General features: G+C 33.8%; 1 protein-coding gene across 1 annotated transcript in view; it reads left to right on the forward strand.

Moving 5' to 3' along the window:
• Positions 1-17,686, forward strand: part of LOC140446378 (uncharacterized) — an 81,394-nt gene extending 63,708 nt beyond the window's left edge. Inside the window, exons 7-9 of the mRNA XM_072538923.1 lie at positions 3,769-4,008; positions 7,521-7,771; positions 17,087-17,686. Of these exons, the coding sequence (XP_072395024.1) occupies positions 3,769-4,008; positions 7,521-7,771; positions 17,087-17,641 (1,046 nt within the window). The 3' untranslated portion in view covers positions 17,642-17,686. The remainder of the gene's footprint in view (positions 1-3,768; positions 4,009-7,520; positions 7,772-17,086) is intronic.
• The last annotated feature ends 4,254 nt before the right edge of the window (positions 17,687-21,940 follow it).

Raw genomic sequence — 21,940 nt, forward strand, 5'->3', positions numbered from 1 at the left:
GTCAATTTTTTCAAAAGGAAGTGATTTATTTGGGTTTCAAACTTGACACCGAAACTGTAAGTCTAGCCGAGGACAGAGTAAAGCTCATCGACGAATACCCAAGACCAACAAATCTAAAAACATTGCGAGGGTTTCTCGGTACGATAAATTATTTCAAGAAATTAATTCCCGATTTAAGCCAAAAAGAAATTCCTTTAATAAAATTGTTAAAGAAAGGGACAAAATGGAATTGGAAAGAAGAACAGGAGGAAGCTTTCAAAATATTGAAACAAGAATTTGTTAAAGGAACAAAAATATATCACCCTATTTACAATTTGCCGTTTATACTCCGTACGGATGCGTCGATACAGAAATTTGCAGGAGTGTTGTCGCAAATACAAAACGGCCAAGAGGTTCCGATATGTTTTATATCTCGAGTGACTAAAACACATGAGAGAAAATACAGTGTCACCGAGTTGGAATTCGCCAGTGTACTATTTTGCGTAAACAAATTAAGGTTTTACTTATTGGGAGCTAAATTCACCATCGAAACGGATCATGCAGCATTGATACACATCATGAAGAATCGATTGGTAAATAACAGAATACACAGAGGCATTCTGCTCTTACAAGAGTATGATTTCCAATTTCGATACATCAAAGGGAAAGACAACATAATAGCTGACGCTTTAACACGGGACGAAGATACAGGAAAAAAGGAGACAATTACATTACATGTGGGATTGAATATACTGACACAAGACGAAGGGATATTTTCGTTAAATGAGATAAGGACCGACCAGGAAGGCCTAGAAGAAAGAGAAAAGAGAAGAGCAGAGCTAGAAAACGAGATATTTTTTAAGAGAATAGACGGAAAGGAATTATATTTAGTGACACCGACATTGGCAGAAAGAATCATCAAGAAACTACACGAGGAAAATGGACATATTGGCAGTAGAAAGGTATGGCTTGTATTTAGGGAAAACTACATCAATCGACAAGATTACCACATTGCAAAAGAGATCACACAGAAATGCGAAGTATGCCAGAAATACAAGAGCAGGAATTTTAAAAACGAAAATATTGCAAAGAGCATTGTATCCCGGAACAACCTGGACATTATAGCCATCGACATGTTAAGCGATCTAATTGTGACCACGCAAAGGAACAAGCATATTCTGGTGATGGTGGATGTGTTCTCAAAATACGTAAAATTATATAGTTGCCGCACCACAAAAGGGGAAGAAATATTGAGAAAAATAGACAATTTCATCGCTACGGTAGGAACCCCAAGAAAAATTTTACTAGACAATGCAACGTACTTCCGAAATGATCGTTTCAAGGGACAGCTTAGAGAACGGGGAATCGAGACGAACTTTGTAAGCATCAGGCATCCCCAAAGTAATCCTTCTGAGCGATTTATACAAGAGGTAACGAAATTTCTTCGCATTGCAACGGATGGTCAACATCGGCGATGGGACAGAAAATTGGGAGAAATAGAGATGTACCTAAATTCCATGCCAAGTACAGTAACGAAAGAAACACCAGAATACATCATGAAAGGCGTCATGCCGATAAGACCGTGGGAAGATCCAGAACAAAGAGAGTATCGACAGGTTATAGAAACCGTTCAGAGGAGATTAAGAAGAAGCAATGAGAAATACATCCAGAGACAGGGTCATAATAGGAAACGAAGACCAGTAACTTTCCAAAAGGATGACAAAGTAATGGTAAGAGCATTAAGAGTGTCAAATCTTCAGACCGGTATTTGCGCAAAATTGATGCCTGTTTTCGAAGGGCCATACATAGTAAACAACGAAGATGGAGTAAACAGCTATGAGTTGAAACATATGGATTCTGAAAAGATCAGAGGTATTTATAATATCCATGATGTATATAAATATCACGAATGAAGATTTAAATTTGTATAAAGTAGATAGTAGGATAGGATAATACGTAGCATAAGTACAGATAGCATACAGGAAGTGCGTTTATTTTGCCTCGAGAAAATTTAGTTGCATAAATTGATAAATTTTATCGATTACAAAGGCGGGGATTTGTTGTACTTTTGAATGTCCATAAGCAATAAAAAACCGATATACAAATTTTATTACTTAAATAAAAATTAAAATTATTGATATTTCATAAAGACACGGGCATATGAATTTTCAAACATCCTGTATAAGACAAAATATGTATTTTAAGTTGTTCGAAGAATTGTTCATTAGGCCTCAGAGACAAGACTTTCAAATATTATCGATAAGAAATTTAAATAAGTCGGTGATTGTGGAATGGTTTTACCCGGAATAAAAGTGTATATAGAAAGTGTTATATATATGTGTTATATATATATATATATATATATATATATATATATATATATATATATATATATATATATATATATAATATTGTGATATAGGTATTTATTATTTTAAGAATTATACACATGATTATATTTATTTAAAAAAACTGTATTTCGTTTTATATTAGTTGTGAGAATTTTTCTGTTAGTAAAACTAAATACTCACTTTAAAAGGGTACCTATTGGTAAAGTTAATAGATTTTAACATAATGAATTGAGTGGTATACCTTTTTACATCAATATATCGATTAGAAAAACATTTTTATGAAAGTATCTTTTGTGTACTTAGAATGATATCTATATCTTTTTTTTTATCTAGTATTATGTCACATTTGTGGGGGTTTCTATTTGATTGAGTTTAATTTTGTTTCGGTCAAATAAGCGATTTATGTTGCTCTAACGTTTTAGTATAATTGCACATTTACGAGATTTTTTTGAGCCATTGGTAAAAACCAATGAATATTTGAAATCATGTCAATTCAACAATTTTTCGATAATTTTTAGAAAATCTTAATTTTCTAATGCCATATGTTAATTGTCATTTTTGAAAAATCTTTTAAAGGGCTAGCATTCGATTTTGCTCACTCTATCTGCTGCTTCAACTCCAGTAAAAATGGTTAGGATCTGACACCAGTACCATAACCAAATTTTTCAATGTGTTTTTTTGCGGAGTCAGTGTACACAGTCCTTTGTGTGTTTTTTTATTGTTTAAAAATGAAAAGAAAAAATAGAACCAGCAATTTTTTGCTTACCACACGATCTCTTCTAGTAGGGTACTTTATATTTGAAGTATGTGAATTATTGGTCCCTATCCGTTTCAAAAGTTAGCGACCATAATGGCAATCTGTATTTTGCAAATTGCTGCTCTGAAAAGATTTGTAGTTGTTGTGTTGAACCACGTACGTAGATTTTTTATCCAGGAAATCCTTTGCATTTCTGTCCCCGTTTTCCTTTTACTACTCCTTGTAGAATTAATTGCAGCAACCTATATCTTTCGCTGTTCCTTATGATGTGACCCATTGGCTGTTTTTATTGTGGTTTTTTTCCTTCCTTTTGCATTCTTAATAAAACATCCTGGTTAGCACAATGGTCGGTAATTGTTATATTAAAATTAGTTATTTTCATCATTGCTCTCTTGTAGCATAGCTCCGAAGATGAGTTTGAAAGACAAAGGCGCTTAGCTAGGAATTAAAATATTTTACAAAATTTAAAAATACTGTCTCTTTTCCAACTTTTGATTTCTTCCTTTTCATCAAGGAACTCTTTTTATGTGGGATAAATCTTATGAAATTTCGTAGAAATAGTTTTGATATTTTATTTCAAACAAATACTATTAAATATAATTTACGTTTAAATCAATTTTAATAATTATGACCCTTTTCCCAATATACAAGGGACAAATTACTATTTTATACAATTTTTAGGTAAAACTATTCCTAAAGATGAAGAATCCCAAGAAGTATTTAAGGTGCAAACTACTTTTAATTTAGAAATAGCATTTTACGATAGGATTGTACCCGCATTGCAAAACTTCCAAAAGGAGCATAATGTAAAGGAAGTCATAGATTGTTTTCCCAAGTATTATGGAAGTAGACTAAACTTAAATGGAAGTACGGTCATCGATAGAGACGGTGTAATACTGCTAGAGAATTTAAAAATACCGGGTAAGAAAGTAAAACAAAAACTTTTTTTTTCTTATGTTTTTTCCCTTATGAGTTCGCCGTTTTTGTTCTCCACATAACGCTATTCTCCCAGTCACATTATCTGTTGTCTCTGTCTTTTATATGTATGTTTTCCATCTTGTAGCAGGTCTTCCTCTTAGTCTTCTTCCGGAAGGGTCCCAGCCCAATATTAGTTTCGGCCACCTGTGCTCTGACATTCATTGTGCATGCTTGTACCACTGCAGGGCTCTGTTTTCCAACTTTTTTGTAATTTGTTTTTTTTTTTGTTATTCTATCTGCTCTGGCAATCTGTAGACATCTTCTCATAAAGTCTAGTTCAACTATTCTCAGAAAGAAAAACTTAACAATTTAAATTCTTCATTAAAGTTTCCTATTTTCAAGATAAATTACTCCATTTTAAATTGTTATATTCCATATATGTACGTAATTTTAGATTCATTTAACACCTTTTATTAATAAACTTCAACTAAATAAATAATAGCCTTTTGAAAAATTATTCATTTTGTTTAATTTACTTCTCCTAAGATGTTAATAATGAAGTTTCTTTGTTGTTCCCTTACTGTGGTATCGGTAGGTAGTAATTTTTTGCAATTCCATCATAATTATTAGTGTCTGTTTGAAAATATATCCTATTACGTTCCCTAGTTACTTATAAATAGTTTTCAACCGTTGCTAAATTTTATATATCTTACAATCTGTATAATTTTTTCTTTCAGTTCTCTGAAAATTTCTGAGACAGTTTTTACCTTATAAAATTTCTACCTCCGGGGTAATTATTTCATTATTGTAACTAGATGATTTACCTACTGCTGGATTTCTAAATGGCTTTAAGAGCGTAGGCACAGATTTTAGACGGAGCGAATCGACAATGACTCTCCTATCCCTAGTTTTTCTTTCTTTAGACAGCAAATTACGTGTAGTAAAATTCTCACTGGTATGAAAGCTTTAAAACTGTCGGTCCAGAATCGGCTTAGCACGTGCATATATGTTAAGAGCTGCGTTGCGTTGTATAGTTACTGCTCAATTAATTTATAAAGACTATTTCTTTATTTGTATAAATTAAAATATGGGACGTTGTTATAAGAAATGTGTTAGTGTAAAACGAAGCAATAGACTAGTTAGTTCAATTGAAGTAAGTACTTTTTACATAAATCCAATTACTTTTATATTTTTCTAATTAATTTGTAAATGTATAGTGAAAATATCATCTATAAAATCGATCAGTAAACCAAGAATATTAGCATTAAATTTTATTTTCGTTTTAAGGAATAAACTATTTGTTTGGTTTTCGTGGATTGTATGTGGTTATCACTGCTAGCATTGTAGTAGAAGGTCTACATGTTAACACACTATTTAGTATTTTGTGCCTATTACTAATAGGTGAGCGGTTTACCCCTAAAAATACGCTTAGAAACGGAATATACTGACTGATTTTTTTTGCATTTCTACCACACCAAACCTTTTTTATTCGATTCTATATTTTTTCTACAAGTTTTTCTTGTTTTACAACAGGTTTTTTACAGGTTCTTGTAATTATTTTTAATTTGTTGTATTTTTCCTACCAAAATATTATGATGTGTTGGTACATCTACACTTGAATATTTTTTGACCGCTAATAGTAAATTTCTGAGTTATTTATACACATGAAGTCTCCTTGGTAACTAAACCACTCGTTCAGGTGTATTTTCTGCTGATATCCAGGTATACAGACGACATTTTACAAATTGGAAAATTGTGTTTATTATTACTAGTTGCTTTTTTCTACACAAAAAGATATATAGACCATATTTTATTGTTTAGGTTTGACAATCTTCACATTTAAATCTCCCATGACAATATAGATCTCCTGTTTCTTTATAGATTAAATCATGACAAAATTTCTTCTTCTTAGGGCCGGTTTCACCAACAACAAATAAATCACTGAATAGTTAATCGTCGAATTAAATTTATTAGTAGAATAAATTTTATTCCGTTTCAATAACTATTTGTAATCCACAGTTAGTTATTCGTCGAATAAGTTCAAAGTGTAATGATTTTCCACAGACTGTACTCGTTGACACCTCTCTTGGCCTCCACTTGGTTGATTAATTTGTCAAAATAATAATAATTGTCAATGTCAATACATAATTTATATAAAAAAAATCTGTTTGTTGTGGTTGTAAATTATTGTGAATCTGAAACTTCTGAAAATGGACAAAAAACGCAAGAGGAGCAAAAATTATTTAGAGAAAGAAATGGATAACTTTGATAATCTAAACCTAGTTTTAAAGTCCACATCATCAAATTCAGCAAAACGGTTTCTTCTTTGCGCCTGCAAGAGTGGTCTTCTCCTTCGCTGCTCATTTCCGTCATCAGAGGATGATGATGATGAAGATAATAATCTAAAATAAATATATATGTATACAAAATTCAAATTGTGATATAATTACGTTTACCTACAATACATTGTTAATAATTTCAAGTTAAACTAATGAATTTTCTTTATTATTGATATTTAAAGTGAGGTTAGCTGTCAACTTATTCGAAGAATAAATATTTATTTGGCCGATATTGGACTAATAACTTATTTGGAGTTTATTCATAGAATAAGTCTTATTTGACGTTGGTGAAACGCAGATATGTCAGTTTTATTGGTCGAATAACTTTATTCATTGAATAGACTGCTATTTGTCGTTGGTGAAACCGGCCCTTAATAGTATTGTGTGGGTGCATATGTTTGTAAGATATTCACATTTATTATTTTTGTTTGTATTCGTAACATTAGTATCATATCTGAGAATAGGACGACGGTTTTTACAGATTTTTCGGTTTTCTTCGTCACAATTATTGACACACCATTTTTGTGTTTTAAACTGTCTTTCTCCTCAATATTATACAATGTGATCATCTATAGTTACTTTGCCAGACCCTAGCCATTTCATTTTAGTTATTCCAAGGATACTTATATTTAGGAGCTTTATTTCTTTTATAGTGTTGTGAAACTTTTTAGGTTCGTACATACTTCTTACATTCCATGTGTCCACCTATTTTTTTTAAGAAAATGTATTTATGCTTTTTAGCTGATCGGGATATTCTTAGCTCCTATGTTCCACTTAAGGAGCGCCCCTACTCGGGACCATTGTATTTATCAACCATTTCCATAATTATTTCTTGGAAGGGTTAGGAAGTGGTTTCCCGTTGTGTTCCTAGAGTCTATAGTAGAAGGAAATATAGTATCGGAAGAAACAAGAGTAAGCCAAAAGAGGCTGATATGAAAGATTAAAAACATTTCTCCTAAGGCAAGTTGAAGAAGAGTCAAATTTGAAGGCTCTTGTGATCCGCCAGGTGCCTTTCATAAGCGTAGATTCATTGATACACTTTATGGTCCCGCTCATACATAGTTTATGTTATGTTTATATTTATATTTCTATTTAAACTATATCCCGCGATATAGTTTAAATTTAACAATTGTGTTTAATGAAAGCTTTATTATTTATTAAAAATTATTGTTCTAGGCTATAGCAATCTGGATAGATACGTTGGATACAATTTAGATGAAGCCAAAATTTTACTTAAAGATTTAGCAGAACTTCAATCAACAGTGGTTGCACTAAAACTTAAGAATCCTGATGTATTTAAACGAGAAGTGGGACTTTTTTGCCAGAACGATATAAAACTTCCCCGAGACTACCGATTTTGCCATTATATTTTAGTTATAGAGGACCTTTTTCAGAAATCCGAGTTATGCAAGCCGTATATATCAAAGGTAAATATTGGTTTTAAATTATTATATATCGCGTACGGGTTGACCAAATTGAACCACGAACAAAGATATATGTAGAAAACTGGAAGCATTTGAGATATGGCTATATCGGTGAAAGCTTAAGATCCCGTGGACTGACCGAGTCACAAATGAGGAGGTCCTCAGAAGAATGAATAAGAACCGAGAGATACTGACCACCATCAAATCCTGAGAGTTACAGTTCTTCGGACATATTATGCGAAATGAATCCAGATATGCTCTCCTTCAAGCCATCCTGCAAGGAAAAATATTTGGAAAACGAGGTCCAGGAAGAAGAAGAACATCTTGGTTAAAGAACCTCAGAATCTGGTTCAATACAACATCTGTGCAGCTTTTCCGCGCTGCTGCAGATAAGATAAAGATTGCCATGATGATCGCCAACATTCGTAACGGATAGGCACATCAAGAAGAAGAAGAAGCTTACGGGTTAAACTGCGTCGAATTCGTGGATACTGAGCTTTCGTCTTCTTCTCTAAAGTCTTCATCAGGGCTTACGGGTCTTAGTCTCCTAAGCTCATTCAATCCCTTCACTTGTACATTGTTTATTTATTTTTTACTTCACTGCATTAATATGTATACCTACAGCATAAAATCTTCCTATTTATCATTTACCTGCGTTTCATCTTTTGATTAAAGAATATTTTCTAAATAGTCTACGAATATGTTCAATTTCTGTTTGGCATTATTCGTCCGTTTTTCGTTTTAGTTTTGTATTCGAAGAATACGTGTTAAAACGGCTTATTTAACTTTTTTCCAGACATCCAGTTATCATCGGTTAGCTCATTCACGTACTTATTTACTGTCATTTTAAACAGGTTAAGTGCCATAAGAGGCCAACACGGACTCTTACAGAAAAGTTTTATACGGACCGCCTGATGTCGACATGGACGCACGCGTTAGGTGGTCAGAAAATGCTCTGTAGCTCAACAGCGCCTTCTGGAACTTATTTAAAATAGAAGGGAGACATTTCGAGCCCGGCCAGATGGTCTAGAAAGCATACTTGGCCTGTGTTTCTAAGACATCAACGACGACTCACATGGCCCATAATATTTATAAGTAACAATTGCCTACCTAATTATATATTTTTTTGTCATATATTCATAGTAAGAACACATTTTAGGCAAAAGAAGCTTTATTTTCATTAAAGAAAACGTAATAACATTATATCAAAATTGTATCGAAAATAGTTATTTAATTTTTTGTCTGCAGCCGGAACACATTGATTTAAATAAAAAAAAAAAATTTGTCACGGAATTTATGACAAAAAAACAACCAAGGCAATAAAAGTTTTTACAGCCATCGCATGTCAATGAGGTGTTGGTTGCTTTCCTTTGTGCGTTGTACATCGTTTTGTGCCTGCATGACCAACATCGCTGAGTTTGTGACTATTTCCCATAATGACTGGTGTGACAATAAAATCTCCTAATAGGCCACGAATTATCTCTTCCTTGAATTTGGTAATCGTCATGCTTTCATTGGCAATGCTGTAATGCGCGACGTAGGCAATTATAATTGCTGTACCAATCAAGAGCTCCTTGGATAAATTCTTTGTACCATTTTATTCCTTTACCTAATGGCGAATAGCTTTTTATTTAATCTGATGTATCAATGAAGCTTTTATATTTATTATATTAAATGACATTCTTCAGCATTACATCACCGAGTGCCTTGTGCATTGTCATCATTTCGTCAGCGAATTTGGTACTAATCATCAGCACATCTCGCTGGTCCCTCCACTTCTAAACAACGATGCCCGAATTACTTTGTTCAGCTACATGTTCGCCTACTTTTATTTTTTCGGAAATGACGTTTTTGGGATTATATTTGGTTTTTCGTATGGTATAAGTTTTTCGGTGTAGGAGTTCATGTGCAAGTGTGGCAGAACTGTAGTAGTTATCAGTTGTGTTCATCCTTTGTCAAGCAGTCCATCCATAAGTTTTATCACCACATTTGTTGGTACAGTACTACCTTCAGCATGTTCTTTTCCACAATATACCCTAAAATCGTGTAACCGCCTTCCAGTCAACGTTTGAATAATTTTATCGCAAAGTTGTGTCTCTTGTGGGCAATATACTTCTTGAATTTTAGTCGCCCTTGAAAAAGCGCTAAAGTTTGTCACTGCACACGTTTTCCTTTGGAACAATGGCAGCCTTAAATTTATCCTCCAGTCTGCTAACTAAGGGAACGATCTTCTGCAAACGGTCATCTGTTGTTACTGAATTAACATTGAAATGCAGCGTTTTCCACAATAATTGGAAGCGATTCCTTGACATTATGCGCGTTTTTTCTGATTTCTTTCCTAAAACGGCAGGGCATAACGATTTGTTACTTCGTCCTAAAATAACAAAAAATCAAAATCAGTTAAAACAAAATAAATAAGACATTTACTACCATAGATAAAAGACCGTCGTCTACAAAATATTCTTAAAATTGAAAGGGAGATTTTTTTATTGAAAATTAACGTGCTCGGCAACAAAGGCCACTTACACGAAAACGGTTACAATGTAAAACTGATACAATACATTACAAAAATATGTTATAGACTACACACTGTTATAATACAATCAAAATTATATTTAATAATATAACTGAACGTCTCTGAGGAATTTTAGACTTGAGGTTATTTGATCCAAGTTATTGAGTATGTCTTTTAGATCACTTTTAAGGCAACAAAATAGTCTTTTTGCTATATATTGATGACATTCGGTCAGAATATGGTTAACTGTTAGATGTGATTGACAGGTCTCAAAAGTGGGTCGGTTGCTGGATGACATCAGGTATCCATGTGTTAATCTTGTATGTCCTATTCGAAGTCTTCGTGTTACAATAACGTCTCGTCTGGACATACCGGCAGAGATCAAATCAAGAGGGCTATCGACTAACTGTTTGATTTGATGTAATGTTGAGTTATTGGTGTCCCAGTGTTGTTGCCATCGGATTCTTGCTCGTTTCTTAATGTGAGACTTTAAATCTTTACTAATTTGTATATTAACCGTATTATCAGATGATGTTGAGGCAAGTTTTGCATGGCTGTCTGCAAGTTCGTTGCCCGTAATACCAATATGGGATGGCAGCCAGATTAATGTAACCAATATTTTTTGGGAAGCGATTAGTTGGCAACAATCAAGGATCTTTTGGACAATAGGATCATCAGTGAATATATTTTGGATATATGGTATTGAGGCTAATGAGTCTGTGCATATTGCAACTTATTTATTAGGTAGAGAAATGGATTTGAAAGCTTGAAATATGCTAAATAGTTCGCCAGTATGAACGCTACAAAACGAGGGGATACAAGATGTGATAAGGTTATCTGACGTGGTAACAGAACAGCCTACTCCTGTATCATTCTTTAAGGCATCAGTGTAGAGTACTATGTCGTATTTATTTGTAAATATAATTTCTTTAAAAGATTTTTTAATAAGTTCCCTGGGTGTTGTAAGTTTATCGAATCTTGTAAGCGATGTGTTAAACTGAGGGGTGATTATAGACCAAGAAGGATATGGAGGTAGAGGTCGTGGGATTGTTTGTGATAGAGAGATGTTATTAAATAATTGTCTTAAAATTAGTGGGATGGGTTTTATTGATGGTGATTTAGAATAGTAATGCTAGTTGTTAGTTGATGAAGTAAGAAGAGGATAAACTGGATTTGAGGTATTGGATGAAACGGAGGCCGCATAGGAAAGTAATAATTGTTCACGTTTAATTAAAAGTGGGGGCTCATTGGCTTCGCAATATAGACTTTCTACGGGGCTAGATCGAAAGGCTCCTAAACAAATTCGTAAGGCTATGTGATGTATCGAGTTTAAAAGGTTAAGGTGTGTTTTAGAGGCAGAGATATATATGTAACAACCATATTCCAGTTTGGAACGGATGATAGACCTATATATCTTAAGCAAGGAGTTCTCATCTGAGCCCCAATGATAGTTTGAAAGAGTTTTGATAATGTTAAGCCTCTTGTTTGCTTCACCTTTTATTTCTAGTATATGTTGTTTCAGGTAAGTCGTGAATCAAACGTTACACCGAGAATTTTGCATTCCTTGACTACTGGAAGATTCGCTCTCTCAATCATAATATTATAGGATAGGAAGGGTAATAGTCTACTAAATTTTATTATTTTTGATTGTGTATATGATAAAGACAGGCCTATGGAGCTTGTTTTTTTAACTAGTGTATCTACTGCGGATTAAATAAGCTTGGAAGTTGTAGCGATAGATCGTCCGTGGCAGTAAATTATCAGGTCATCTGCGTATAGGACATGCCTAATAGGGGATATTATATCAGAGCACAAGTCGCTGATTACTAAGTTAAACAGAGTTGGGCTTAATATTAAATCTTGTGGTACGCCGTCAGTTTGATGGTGAAGTGATGAAAAAATGCCATTGACTTACTTACTTACTTACTTAATCAGTAGACCCATTTGTACCTTTCGGTGTTGGGCCGTTTAAAATACAATTCATTACATTACACTATTTGACAGTCTTCTGAGGTGTCCTAGCTCTTAACGAACTTTCTCCATTCCTTCCTATTGGATGCCATCTGTGTTGCTTCCTGCCAAGTCTTACCCTTACTCTGTAGTATCTGCGAGATGTCACTGTTCCATTCTTTAATGGGTCTTCCTCTTCTGTTCTTCCCTATTGGTTTGGCGTCCCACACTCTTTTAACTTGTCTATTATTGTCCATCCGGGTTAGATGTCCGAACCATGCCAATTTTTTCTCTTTGATTGACTCGAGTATCGGTTTGATTTTGAGTCTTTCTCTTATTTCTTCATTTCTGATTCTATCAGTTCTTTTTACTCCTATCGTTCTTCTGAGGTATTTCATCTAATGCCATTGACAGAGACTCTAAATGTTCGTGAAGTTAAGAAATTTTGTATAAAATTAAATATGTTACTCTTCGGAAGTAGATAGGCAAAGAAGATAAGGCATCGGAAATATGGCTTTGGAGAAGTAATAGATTGTCTTAAGTAGAGCGATTTCGTCGAAACCGTGACTGTTCTTTTGGAATTATATTATGTTTCTTAAAAAACCACGTAAGATGTTCATGATTGATCAGATTGATCAGATTGATCATTTTTTCAAAGATTTTGCAGATGGTACATGTTAGAGATATTGGTCGATAAGCACTGGATGATGAGCGTAATATGTTAGGCTTTTTAATGATGGGTATTACAATTGAGGTTTGCCACTGAGTAGGAAACTTGTTAGATGACCAGATTAAGTTAAACATTTTAAGAAGTTTAAGGTGACCTAAACTAGATAGTTTTTTTTATAAAAATGTAAGGAATATCGTCGGGGCCGGAAGCAGTATTCTTAAGAGTTTTAATAACCGAAGTAAGTTCTATGTAAGAAAATTGGGAATTTAAGTAGTCGATATCTTTGACAGTTGCCGAAGAACTTAGGAAGGAAGCATCGACTATTGGCTCGAATTGAAAGCAATTTATTTTGCTTTTAAATTTTTTGTCGAAGTGACCGGCTAGGGTCACTTATTACATTATCGTTTAAAATTAGACTAGATATTTTAGTAATTGTATTGATTCCTTGAATTTGACGTATTTTTTTCCAAAGATTAGTAGGGCTGGTATTTTCATTGATAGAAGATACGTAGTTTCTCCATAACGATTTTTTACTTTGTTTTATAATAAACCGCGACCTGGCTCTAGCTTTTTTTAATTCTGTGAGATTTTCTGGTGTTTTATTTTTCCGATAATCTCCAAGTGCCACCTTATGTTGTTCTACGGAGATTTTGCAAGAATTATTCCACCAAGAAACAATTTTATGTTTGTGTGAAATAGAATTTTTGCCAATATGCAAATTGACAGCTGAGAGTATCGTGTTTGTGACTAATGATAAATTGTAGTCAATATTGTTGGATAGTGTGAGAAAAGGTAAGGTGGTATCTGTTTTAGTAGTGTAGCTTAGCCAGTCGGCATTTTTGAGTTGCCAGTAGCTTCTGGATATAGTTTGTTTAGAGTTGGGGATATCAGTTGATATAAATATAGGGTAATGATTGCTATCGTAAAGATCATCAGCAACTTTCCAAATTAGTAAAGGTGCGGATTTTGGATCATTAAAGCTAAGATGTATTAAAGAAAAGGTGCCTGAGGAGAAATTTAAGTGTGTACTAGAGCCTGTATTTAGTAGACAGGAATCTGTACAATTAATTACGTTAATTGTATACGATACAAATAGTAATCTTATTAGGACACCAAGTGGTTATGGCGATAGCCTCAAGTTCGGTAGTGAGAGGAAGGTGCGAAGAAAATAGTTCACTGGAAATAAAAATTAAAGTTCCACCACTGGCTCTGTTGCAGTCAGCTCGAATATAATGATATCCTTCAAAATTCTTTAGTTTAGGAAGTTCAGTAATTTTTGAGTTAGTTTCTTGTAGGCATATGATTTCAGGTTGTTCTTCGGTAGCTAATTACTGGATTCTTTCTATGCGAGGAAAGAAACCATCGCAATTCCATTGAATTATTTTGAATGTAATGTTTAAATGTGATTAGTGTGGGACTACTGTAAGGATTGTTGAGAGCATTGAGAAATAGGAGCATTCGTTTCATCGTCAGTTAGGTAATCGGATGATGCACTCAAATTGTCAGAGTCTCTTTTGAATGAAGAGGAGATAAATCATTAAGCGATCCTTGGATATTGGAAGTGAAATTGAGAGCTTCTTTAAGTGAGTCCGGTATGCCGTAGGTAATTTTTAGGAAAGCTATAAATTGGTTTTCAGTAAGAGTTAGTTCGGATAAATTATTTTTATAGATGACTCGGACTGCAATATAAGAAATGGGTGTCAATTTATGTTCTTCTGTTACTATTTTTTTACTTTTTTTCTTTTGCGGCTTGCTAAAAGAATTAGTGGTAGGTTTTACAGATAAGGAGGGAGGCATTTGATTGATATTTGGTTCTGGAGTAGGAGCTGGAGAAAGTTGAGAAGGGGCACCAGCATTACTGTCACTGGATATAGCCCGTTTCTGTCTCTGTACTGAAGGGGATGCTAACTGTGAAACTAAGGGGATGCTTTCTGCCACATTAGTTGTAGTTTCGGTGTAAGATGTGGATGGTGCATTGATTTGATTGGGAGTGCATTCGGGTATCGTTGTATTTGTGGGTATGGATACGGAGGTAGTGGGAGAGGGAAGTTCGGATTGGGCTATAGAAATTGGTTCATTGGTACAAGTTTCAGCAGTATGACCACCTTGTTTACATAAACAACATTCTAATTTGTCAGTAGACACACATAATCGATATGAAGTGTTGTCGTGAGTTAATAAAAGAGAGGTCTGGACTGAGAAGTTTTCTTTATCCGGAATAACGTATGACACTCTTCGGAAGCTCATTATAATATGTGCATATGCATTACCTAACGAGCCTCATTTCACGAATGACACAGGGAATACTATCTGTAAACCGATATATTTTAAAGCTTCTTCGATAGTGCTGTCAGGTATCGTGGGAGATACATTTGATATGAGAATACGCTTAACAGGTGTTATAAGTCTTCGGATAAGAACAACTGTTGAGTTAATAGTGATACTTTGGTGGCCACTAAGATCGTCGATTAGTTTAACAGAGTTTAAATAAATACAAATGCGGTTATTTGAGATTCAAGACGTAAAGATGATATTTTTTGGGGTAATGATGTCTCCTATAGCTTTTATGTACTCAAATAGAACGACATTAGGAAGGGCATGTAAGATAATGGCTTGATTTTTATGAGGAAACGTACGAGGTGGAGGTTTAGATAAAGTGGCAGCAAGGTTTAGATAAAGTGGTGATAAGACTTGGTATTATTGATTGTGTTATTTTGTGAGGTCATTTGAGTAGTAGTTGAGGTCATTTTAGTGAGCGGTTCTGGATACCAAAACCACTGCAAATAAATCTTTATTATAGAGTATTTTAGAGTGTTTAATTTTGATTTGAAAGTTAAAGAAAGCAATAAAAATACTTAAAAAAAATGATCGGCCAATGAAGACATTAAAATTTTTAATATGGTGGCACTTAACGTGTTAATTTTAGCGATTTCGTACTTATTTTTTGGGCATAATTACCTTATTTTTTGCTTTTTTCTGTACGTATCCTTTGCTTACTTTCCATTTTTTTTAAATCAACTTTCTTTTTTTATATATTTCTGTGAGATAATTGTTTTGTACGCTCTTGTATTTAAATTATGGATTGGTTGTTTTACTCAGCCTGTCGGATGTTCGTTATAAAAAGCTCAGGGAAATTATTTTTTATCGGGCGATCACCAAATAATTTATCGAATAACTCTATTAAATACTTTCTCAAGATTTGGCGTTTGTTTCTTTATTTCTGTATTTTTCCGTTAGCTGCCTTATAATGAAAATTTTGTTTATTGATGATCTGCCATGCGATGCATAAAACCAAATTGATTATCGGATATTGCAGTTTCATCACGTATCCGACTGCCAATTAGTGTCTTTTATATTCTCATAGCTCAAATAAATAGATTTGTAGTTTGTAGGTACGCTGAAGTTTGTGAATAATTGTTCTTTTGTTTTTGTAAACAGATACTAATATACTGCGTCCATTTGTCTGGCATTTTGTCCCACTTCCATAATTATATTAAACAAACCTGTTAGCTAACTTGTTCCTATCTGTCCTTAAGCTATCCACACTTGTTCAGGTCCAACTGGTTTACCTTTCTATATTTTTTAAAGTGCTTGAACACATTCCTCGTTTGTTTTGGGACCAATTTTTGGGTTCTTTATTTAATAAATTCTCAAAGAATTTTTCAATCCCTTTTTGATATGGTCGACACCAGTTTTTCTAAAACTTTCTGATTGAGGACTCCCTTTGACAAAAAAGCTAAATGGCGATCCCCTTGTCTTATAATACCTAGTTTATTCGTTATTTATTATAATTGCTAAATCAAGGGAAAGATCTAACACGCTATCTAGAATATCGTAGAGTTTCTTAATAGAGAAAAACATTTTTACTTGCGGAATCATAGGGCCAGTTACGCAATTCCCTTTTTCTTGCGTTTTCCTAGCGTGTTTAACCAAGAGAAGGCGCTAACCCCAAGCCCTTTTACGTAACGTAATCTCCCAGGTCTCCCAGGCGTCATTATTCACACTTTGGGAACCATCGCTTTCCACGAACTAGTATTTTATTATTTTCGTCCCGTATACATCTAATCTGATTATTATTATAAAATACCTTTATTTGGCTCTATATATGACCATTTTGTATACCTTCCTTAATAAATATATTTTATTTTTAAAACTGATTTTACATTCAGTTTCTTTATTGTAGATTCGTGACTTATGGTACGAGAACTTCTCATCAGATGCCGAATTGCATCAAACTCGAGAACCATTCGCAACTATCAGTCACCGAGACCTTTGGGTGAACAACGCTATGATGAAATTCGACAACAATAAACCCGTGAAGAACAAATTTGTCGACTTTCAATTATACAACTACGGCTCGCCAGCTACTGATGTTCTAAATTTCTTATTTACCAGTGTCAACACAAATGCGACTAAAAATCATTTTGATGATTTATTACATCATTACCATTCCGAGTTTGTTTCTAACTTGAAACAATTAGGATGTGACCCTGAGCCTTTTAGTTACTCGAACTTCCTTAAAGAACTAGAGCTGGAATCTCACGCAGCACTTAGCTGGGCAGTAGGATTTGTACCAGTAATCATATTTGGCCGAAAAGGAGAAAGTTATACAGACACACCAATATTAGATTTTAAAGATTCAGTATTTAGAAAGAAGGTTTTAGATAATATGATGCTAGAGGCAAAAGAAAGACTTTTTTACATTGTGGAAGAGTTCATAAAGAAGAAGTGGTTGTAACACAACTTTATTTTCTTTTATTTATAATAAAGTTTTCATACTATTGTCTAACGTTTTTTAGCCAAGAAGTACGCCTACTTATTGAGCTCTCTTTCCTTCTATTAATAATTTGAAATGTTCGTATTTGTCAGTTATTAAGATGTGCGGAAATATGTGTGCTTGCGTTTTTTTACAGTAAATAAAACTTCACGTTTTTTATCCAATACTCGGAGGGCTTCTTCGTTACACACTCTAAGAATTCATGATATTCTTAATATCCTATAGTAGTACCACATTTTAAAGGCATAGCATATCGGCATAGCAGCACTCGAGTTCGTAGTGTCGTCCTAAGATCGCCACTGCACAAAACTGGTTTCAGTTTGATAAATGATGTGGCCTATCTAATTCTTGCATAAATCCCTTACATATTATCCCAGTTTTCATTAAACTGATAGCCTAGGTTTTTGTAGAACTAAATATGTTCTACTTGTTGGCCATTTTCTTGTAATATGCCCCACATGTCTTTTTGTTTTTAAGACCAACAACCAACTTTGGTTTTAGAAATGTAGACATGTCAGCTGTGATGACATGTCTACATTTAATATACAGATGATACAGGAGGACAGGGATTGACGGAAGAGAGCTAAAAATAATAGCTAACCTGTATTGAAATCAATCAGCGGTACTCCGAATAGATGAAGAATATACAGATCAGGTCAAAATCTTAAGGGGAGTACGACAGGGGTGCATAATACCACCACTGATATTTAATCTGTACTCGGAGCACATTTTTTGTAGACGATATAAAATATATTGATGAAGGCATCTCAATAAATGGAGTCAAACTCAATAACCTGCGGTATGCAAATCATACAATAGTGTTTTCCAATCCCATAGAAGGACTGCAAAACATAATGAACAAAATAACGGAAACAAGTAGAACATATGGACTGGATATAAATACCAGCAAAACCAAGCTAATGATCATTAGCAAAGAAAACATAACTGGAGCAAATCTGTATGTAAACCCAATGAGAACTGAACGTGTCTCACAGTACAACTACTTGGGAACTATAATCAATGAGTCGTGGGACAATACCCAAGAGATCAAATGTCACATCGAAAAGTCAAAAAGTGTATTCTTGACTATGAGCTCTATGTGTTCAAGAGCCGTGACCTCACTTTAGAAACAAAAATAAGGCTCGTTAAAGGTTACGTGTACTCAGTGCTTCTGTACGGAGTAAAAACATGGACATTGAAGGCGGAAACTCTATCAAAACTTCAGGCTTTTGAGCTATGGTTATACAGAAGGATCCTGAAGAATCCTGAGAAGCTGCAGTACTTGGTAAAATTGAAGGAAAAAGAACCTCAGGGCGAAGAAAAATAGCCCGGATAGCTAACCTGAGTTTGATTTTCCCACATTCAGGTTAATCCCGACATCAGAACCTTTAGAAGCAACTCGATCAAGCAACTCTTATAAATATTTCAGAGTATCTGTAATTACAACGGTATCGTCGGCATATTTTAAGTTGTTTAGGAAGTGCAATACAAAACAATATAATGAATTGGTTACTCGTGTTAGCCCATTTCAAACTACGTAGTAGAAATAAATGTCAGACTTACTTAAAATCTATTTATTTAGTAAGCCACGACCAGTTTCGGCCACTACAGTTTTCTGATCATCATCAGGTCACCGTTAAAGTACAATCTTTAAAATGCTAAAAAAATTACATATTGAAATTCTACTAATTTAAATAAACCTTACATCAGATATGGAATAAAAAGGTGCCAATATTATTTATATTAGTTAAAAATTGAGGCGGGGTTGGATTTTTTAATTTATTTAGTGAATGTAAAGGAGAAATTAGTATAAAATAAAATAATCAGTACCTACTTTCTGGGAAAAGGTCTAGTGTTAAAATGGCGTGTTTCAAATGCTCATTTATGCTCGTCTATGGGTTTTCAACTTACTATAAATCAAAACTGCATTGAGGCAACGGGCAGGAACTTTAGATCACCGAAGACACAAAGCTCAGAGGAATACAACCTAGTGTTAACAGCTATTTATCCCTATCATCTCTGAACAGAAAAGAGAAGATACAAACAATACAAAGATTGAGGATATGACATACACACATTTGACACACGGTCGTCTTATGTCCTTTACAGACTAACAGTTATGCTTCCACTGCAACGATATTCCTATCACCGTCAAGTACATCCTAACATAATGTCAACACTTCCAGATCACTCGCAGTGCCAACAATAAGAACTTCTGAACTGTTCAAGCAGACTCAAGAGCCTAATAGACTTCTTATATACTACTCAGTTGTTTAACAAAACATAATTTACATCATATTGTTATTCTTTAACTGCTTAAGTAATGTAATGTAAAATGTATTTTAAAATGTAATGTAAAATGTAATGTAAAATGTAATGTAATATGTAATGTAAAATGTAATGTAAAATGTAATGTAAAATGTAACGTAAAATGTAATGTAAAATGTAACGTAAAATGTAATGTAAAATGTAGCGTAAAATGTAATGTAAAATGTAATGTAAAATGTAATGTAAAATCATCAAAAAGTGATTAGTAATTGTTGTGTAGAGTTTTTACCACCAAGAGCTGTAATATTATTCGGTAAGAAATTGTTTATTAATACTTTTCTAACCAAAACATACAGCTGTGTTGACATTTTTGCCATATTTGACATAAGTCAGTCCTATCAAGGACTGGCTTGGCGAAGTTTTAGACAGGCAACCAGTAATATAGATATGTGTTACAATTGCTGTCTATCAGTCGAAACTTTATTACAAGAAAACCAAAAATAGTTACTTTTGACTACATGAGTAATAACTTAAATCAATGTTCTCCTATAGTCAGCAACACCATGTCTGGAAACAACATAATCAGTAATAATGCAAATTCATATGCAACTGCTACTGTATCAAAGCCCAAACCTAAATATCCCAAAAAAGATCAAGCCATATTAATACATGCTGAATCAAACTTATTACTACTTGACTACGTCAAAGCCATAGGTAACATTGTTAGCCCCAAAAACACATGATTCGCCTCAAGAATTTCCATTTATTGGATATGCATCTACTTAAAAAATCCTGAACTTGCCAAACATATTTTAACAGAATACCCTACGATTACAATCAACTCTGTAGAACTACCCGTAAGAAAATTAGTTACCCCAGCCCAAAGACTAATAATCTCCAACGTCCAATACCTCATGAAATTATAGAAAAACACCTTCAAGATCTAGGTCTTCAACTTGCTTCACCAGTGTCATATATTAAAGCTGGAATCCCCGGTGATGAATTTACGCATATTATGAGCTTTAGAAAAAGGTTTACGTTACTCCAACCACAGATAACTCGAAATTGAAACTTCATTATTAATTCCATTCGACAATAATCCGTACAGAATATTTCTCTCCACCGACAAAATGGCATGTTTTCTATGCAAAACACATGGACATACAGCAAATAACTGTCAAAATCCCCCTAGCAATCCTCTCCCAAATGAATAAACGTCCCCAGCTGAACCCGTTCCTGCTACCCCAATATCAAACAATATGGCACCACCAAACACAACACAAAATACGGTTCCCAGTCAACAGATAAAAACTATCGATATATCCACCACTTCTATTACCGCAAACAATGAATTTCTTCCTCCTACCACTGATCGAGTGTCCATATTACGCAAAACACAGATTGCAATATAAACTTAAGTCAAATATCAAAGACGTTCTAAACTCACCCACCCGATCAAGTCTTCAACCTAACTGGTTTCTTGAAAGACATTCGGTTTTTCAACAGAATATGACCCCTTGTTTTCCATGTACTTTACCTTTAACTTATAACTTAGTGATAAAGCTGTTGTATTATTTAGTCATAGGTTCTAAGCTTATAGATTAACTGTAGCAATTAGTAACATGTGCTTTTTGTAATTATTGTACACAATATTGTTTGTGGCAATGGTCTTTGCAGCCGAGACACATTAATTAAAATAAAAAAAAAACATTGAACTTTGCCAAACATTGAGCTGCTGTAAATATTTTTAAACGACAAAATTTTGCCTGAAAATACAATCTTTTTTGTTTTTAAATTCTTTTATATTATGTACCAAATCCGATATTAGGTATAGTATTATATTTATCCTCCCTGCACTATTACTTTATTGCTTCTTTAAATTATGTTCTCAAGCTCCGCTCCTGGATATAATACTAAGAGATTTCTGTTTAAACAATAAAAATTATCTTTTTATATTTAGTCTACTGATAATTTGCCACTTTGAATTAAATA

Source organism: Diabrotica undecimpunctata, chromosome 7 (assembly GCF_040954645.1).
Source record: "Diabrotica undecimpunctata isolate CICGRU chromosome 7, icDiaUnde3, whole genome shotgun sequence".
In the NCBI taxonomy this organism is placed as follows: domain Eukaryota; kingdom Metazoa; phylum Arthropoda; class Insecta; order Coleoptera; family Chrysomelidae; genus Diabrotica; species Diabrotica undecimpunctata.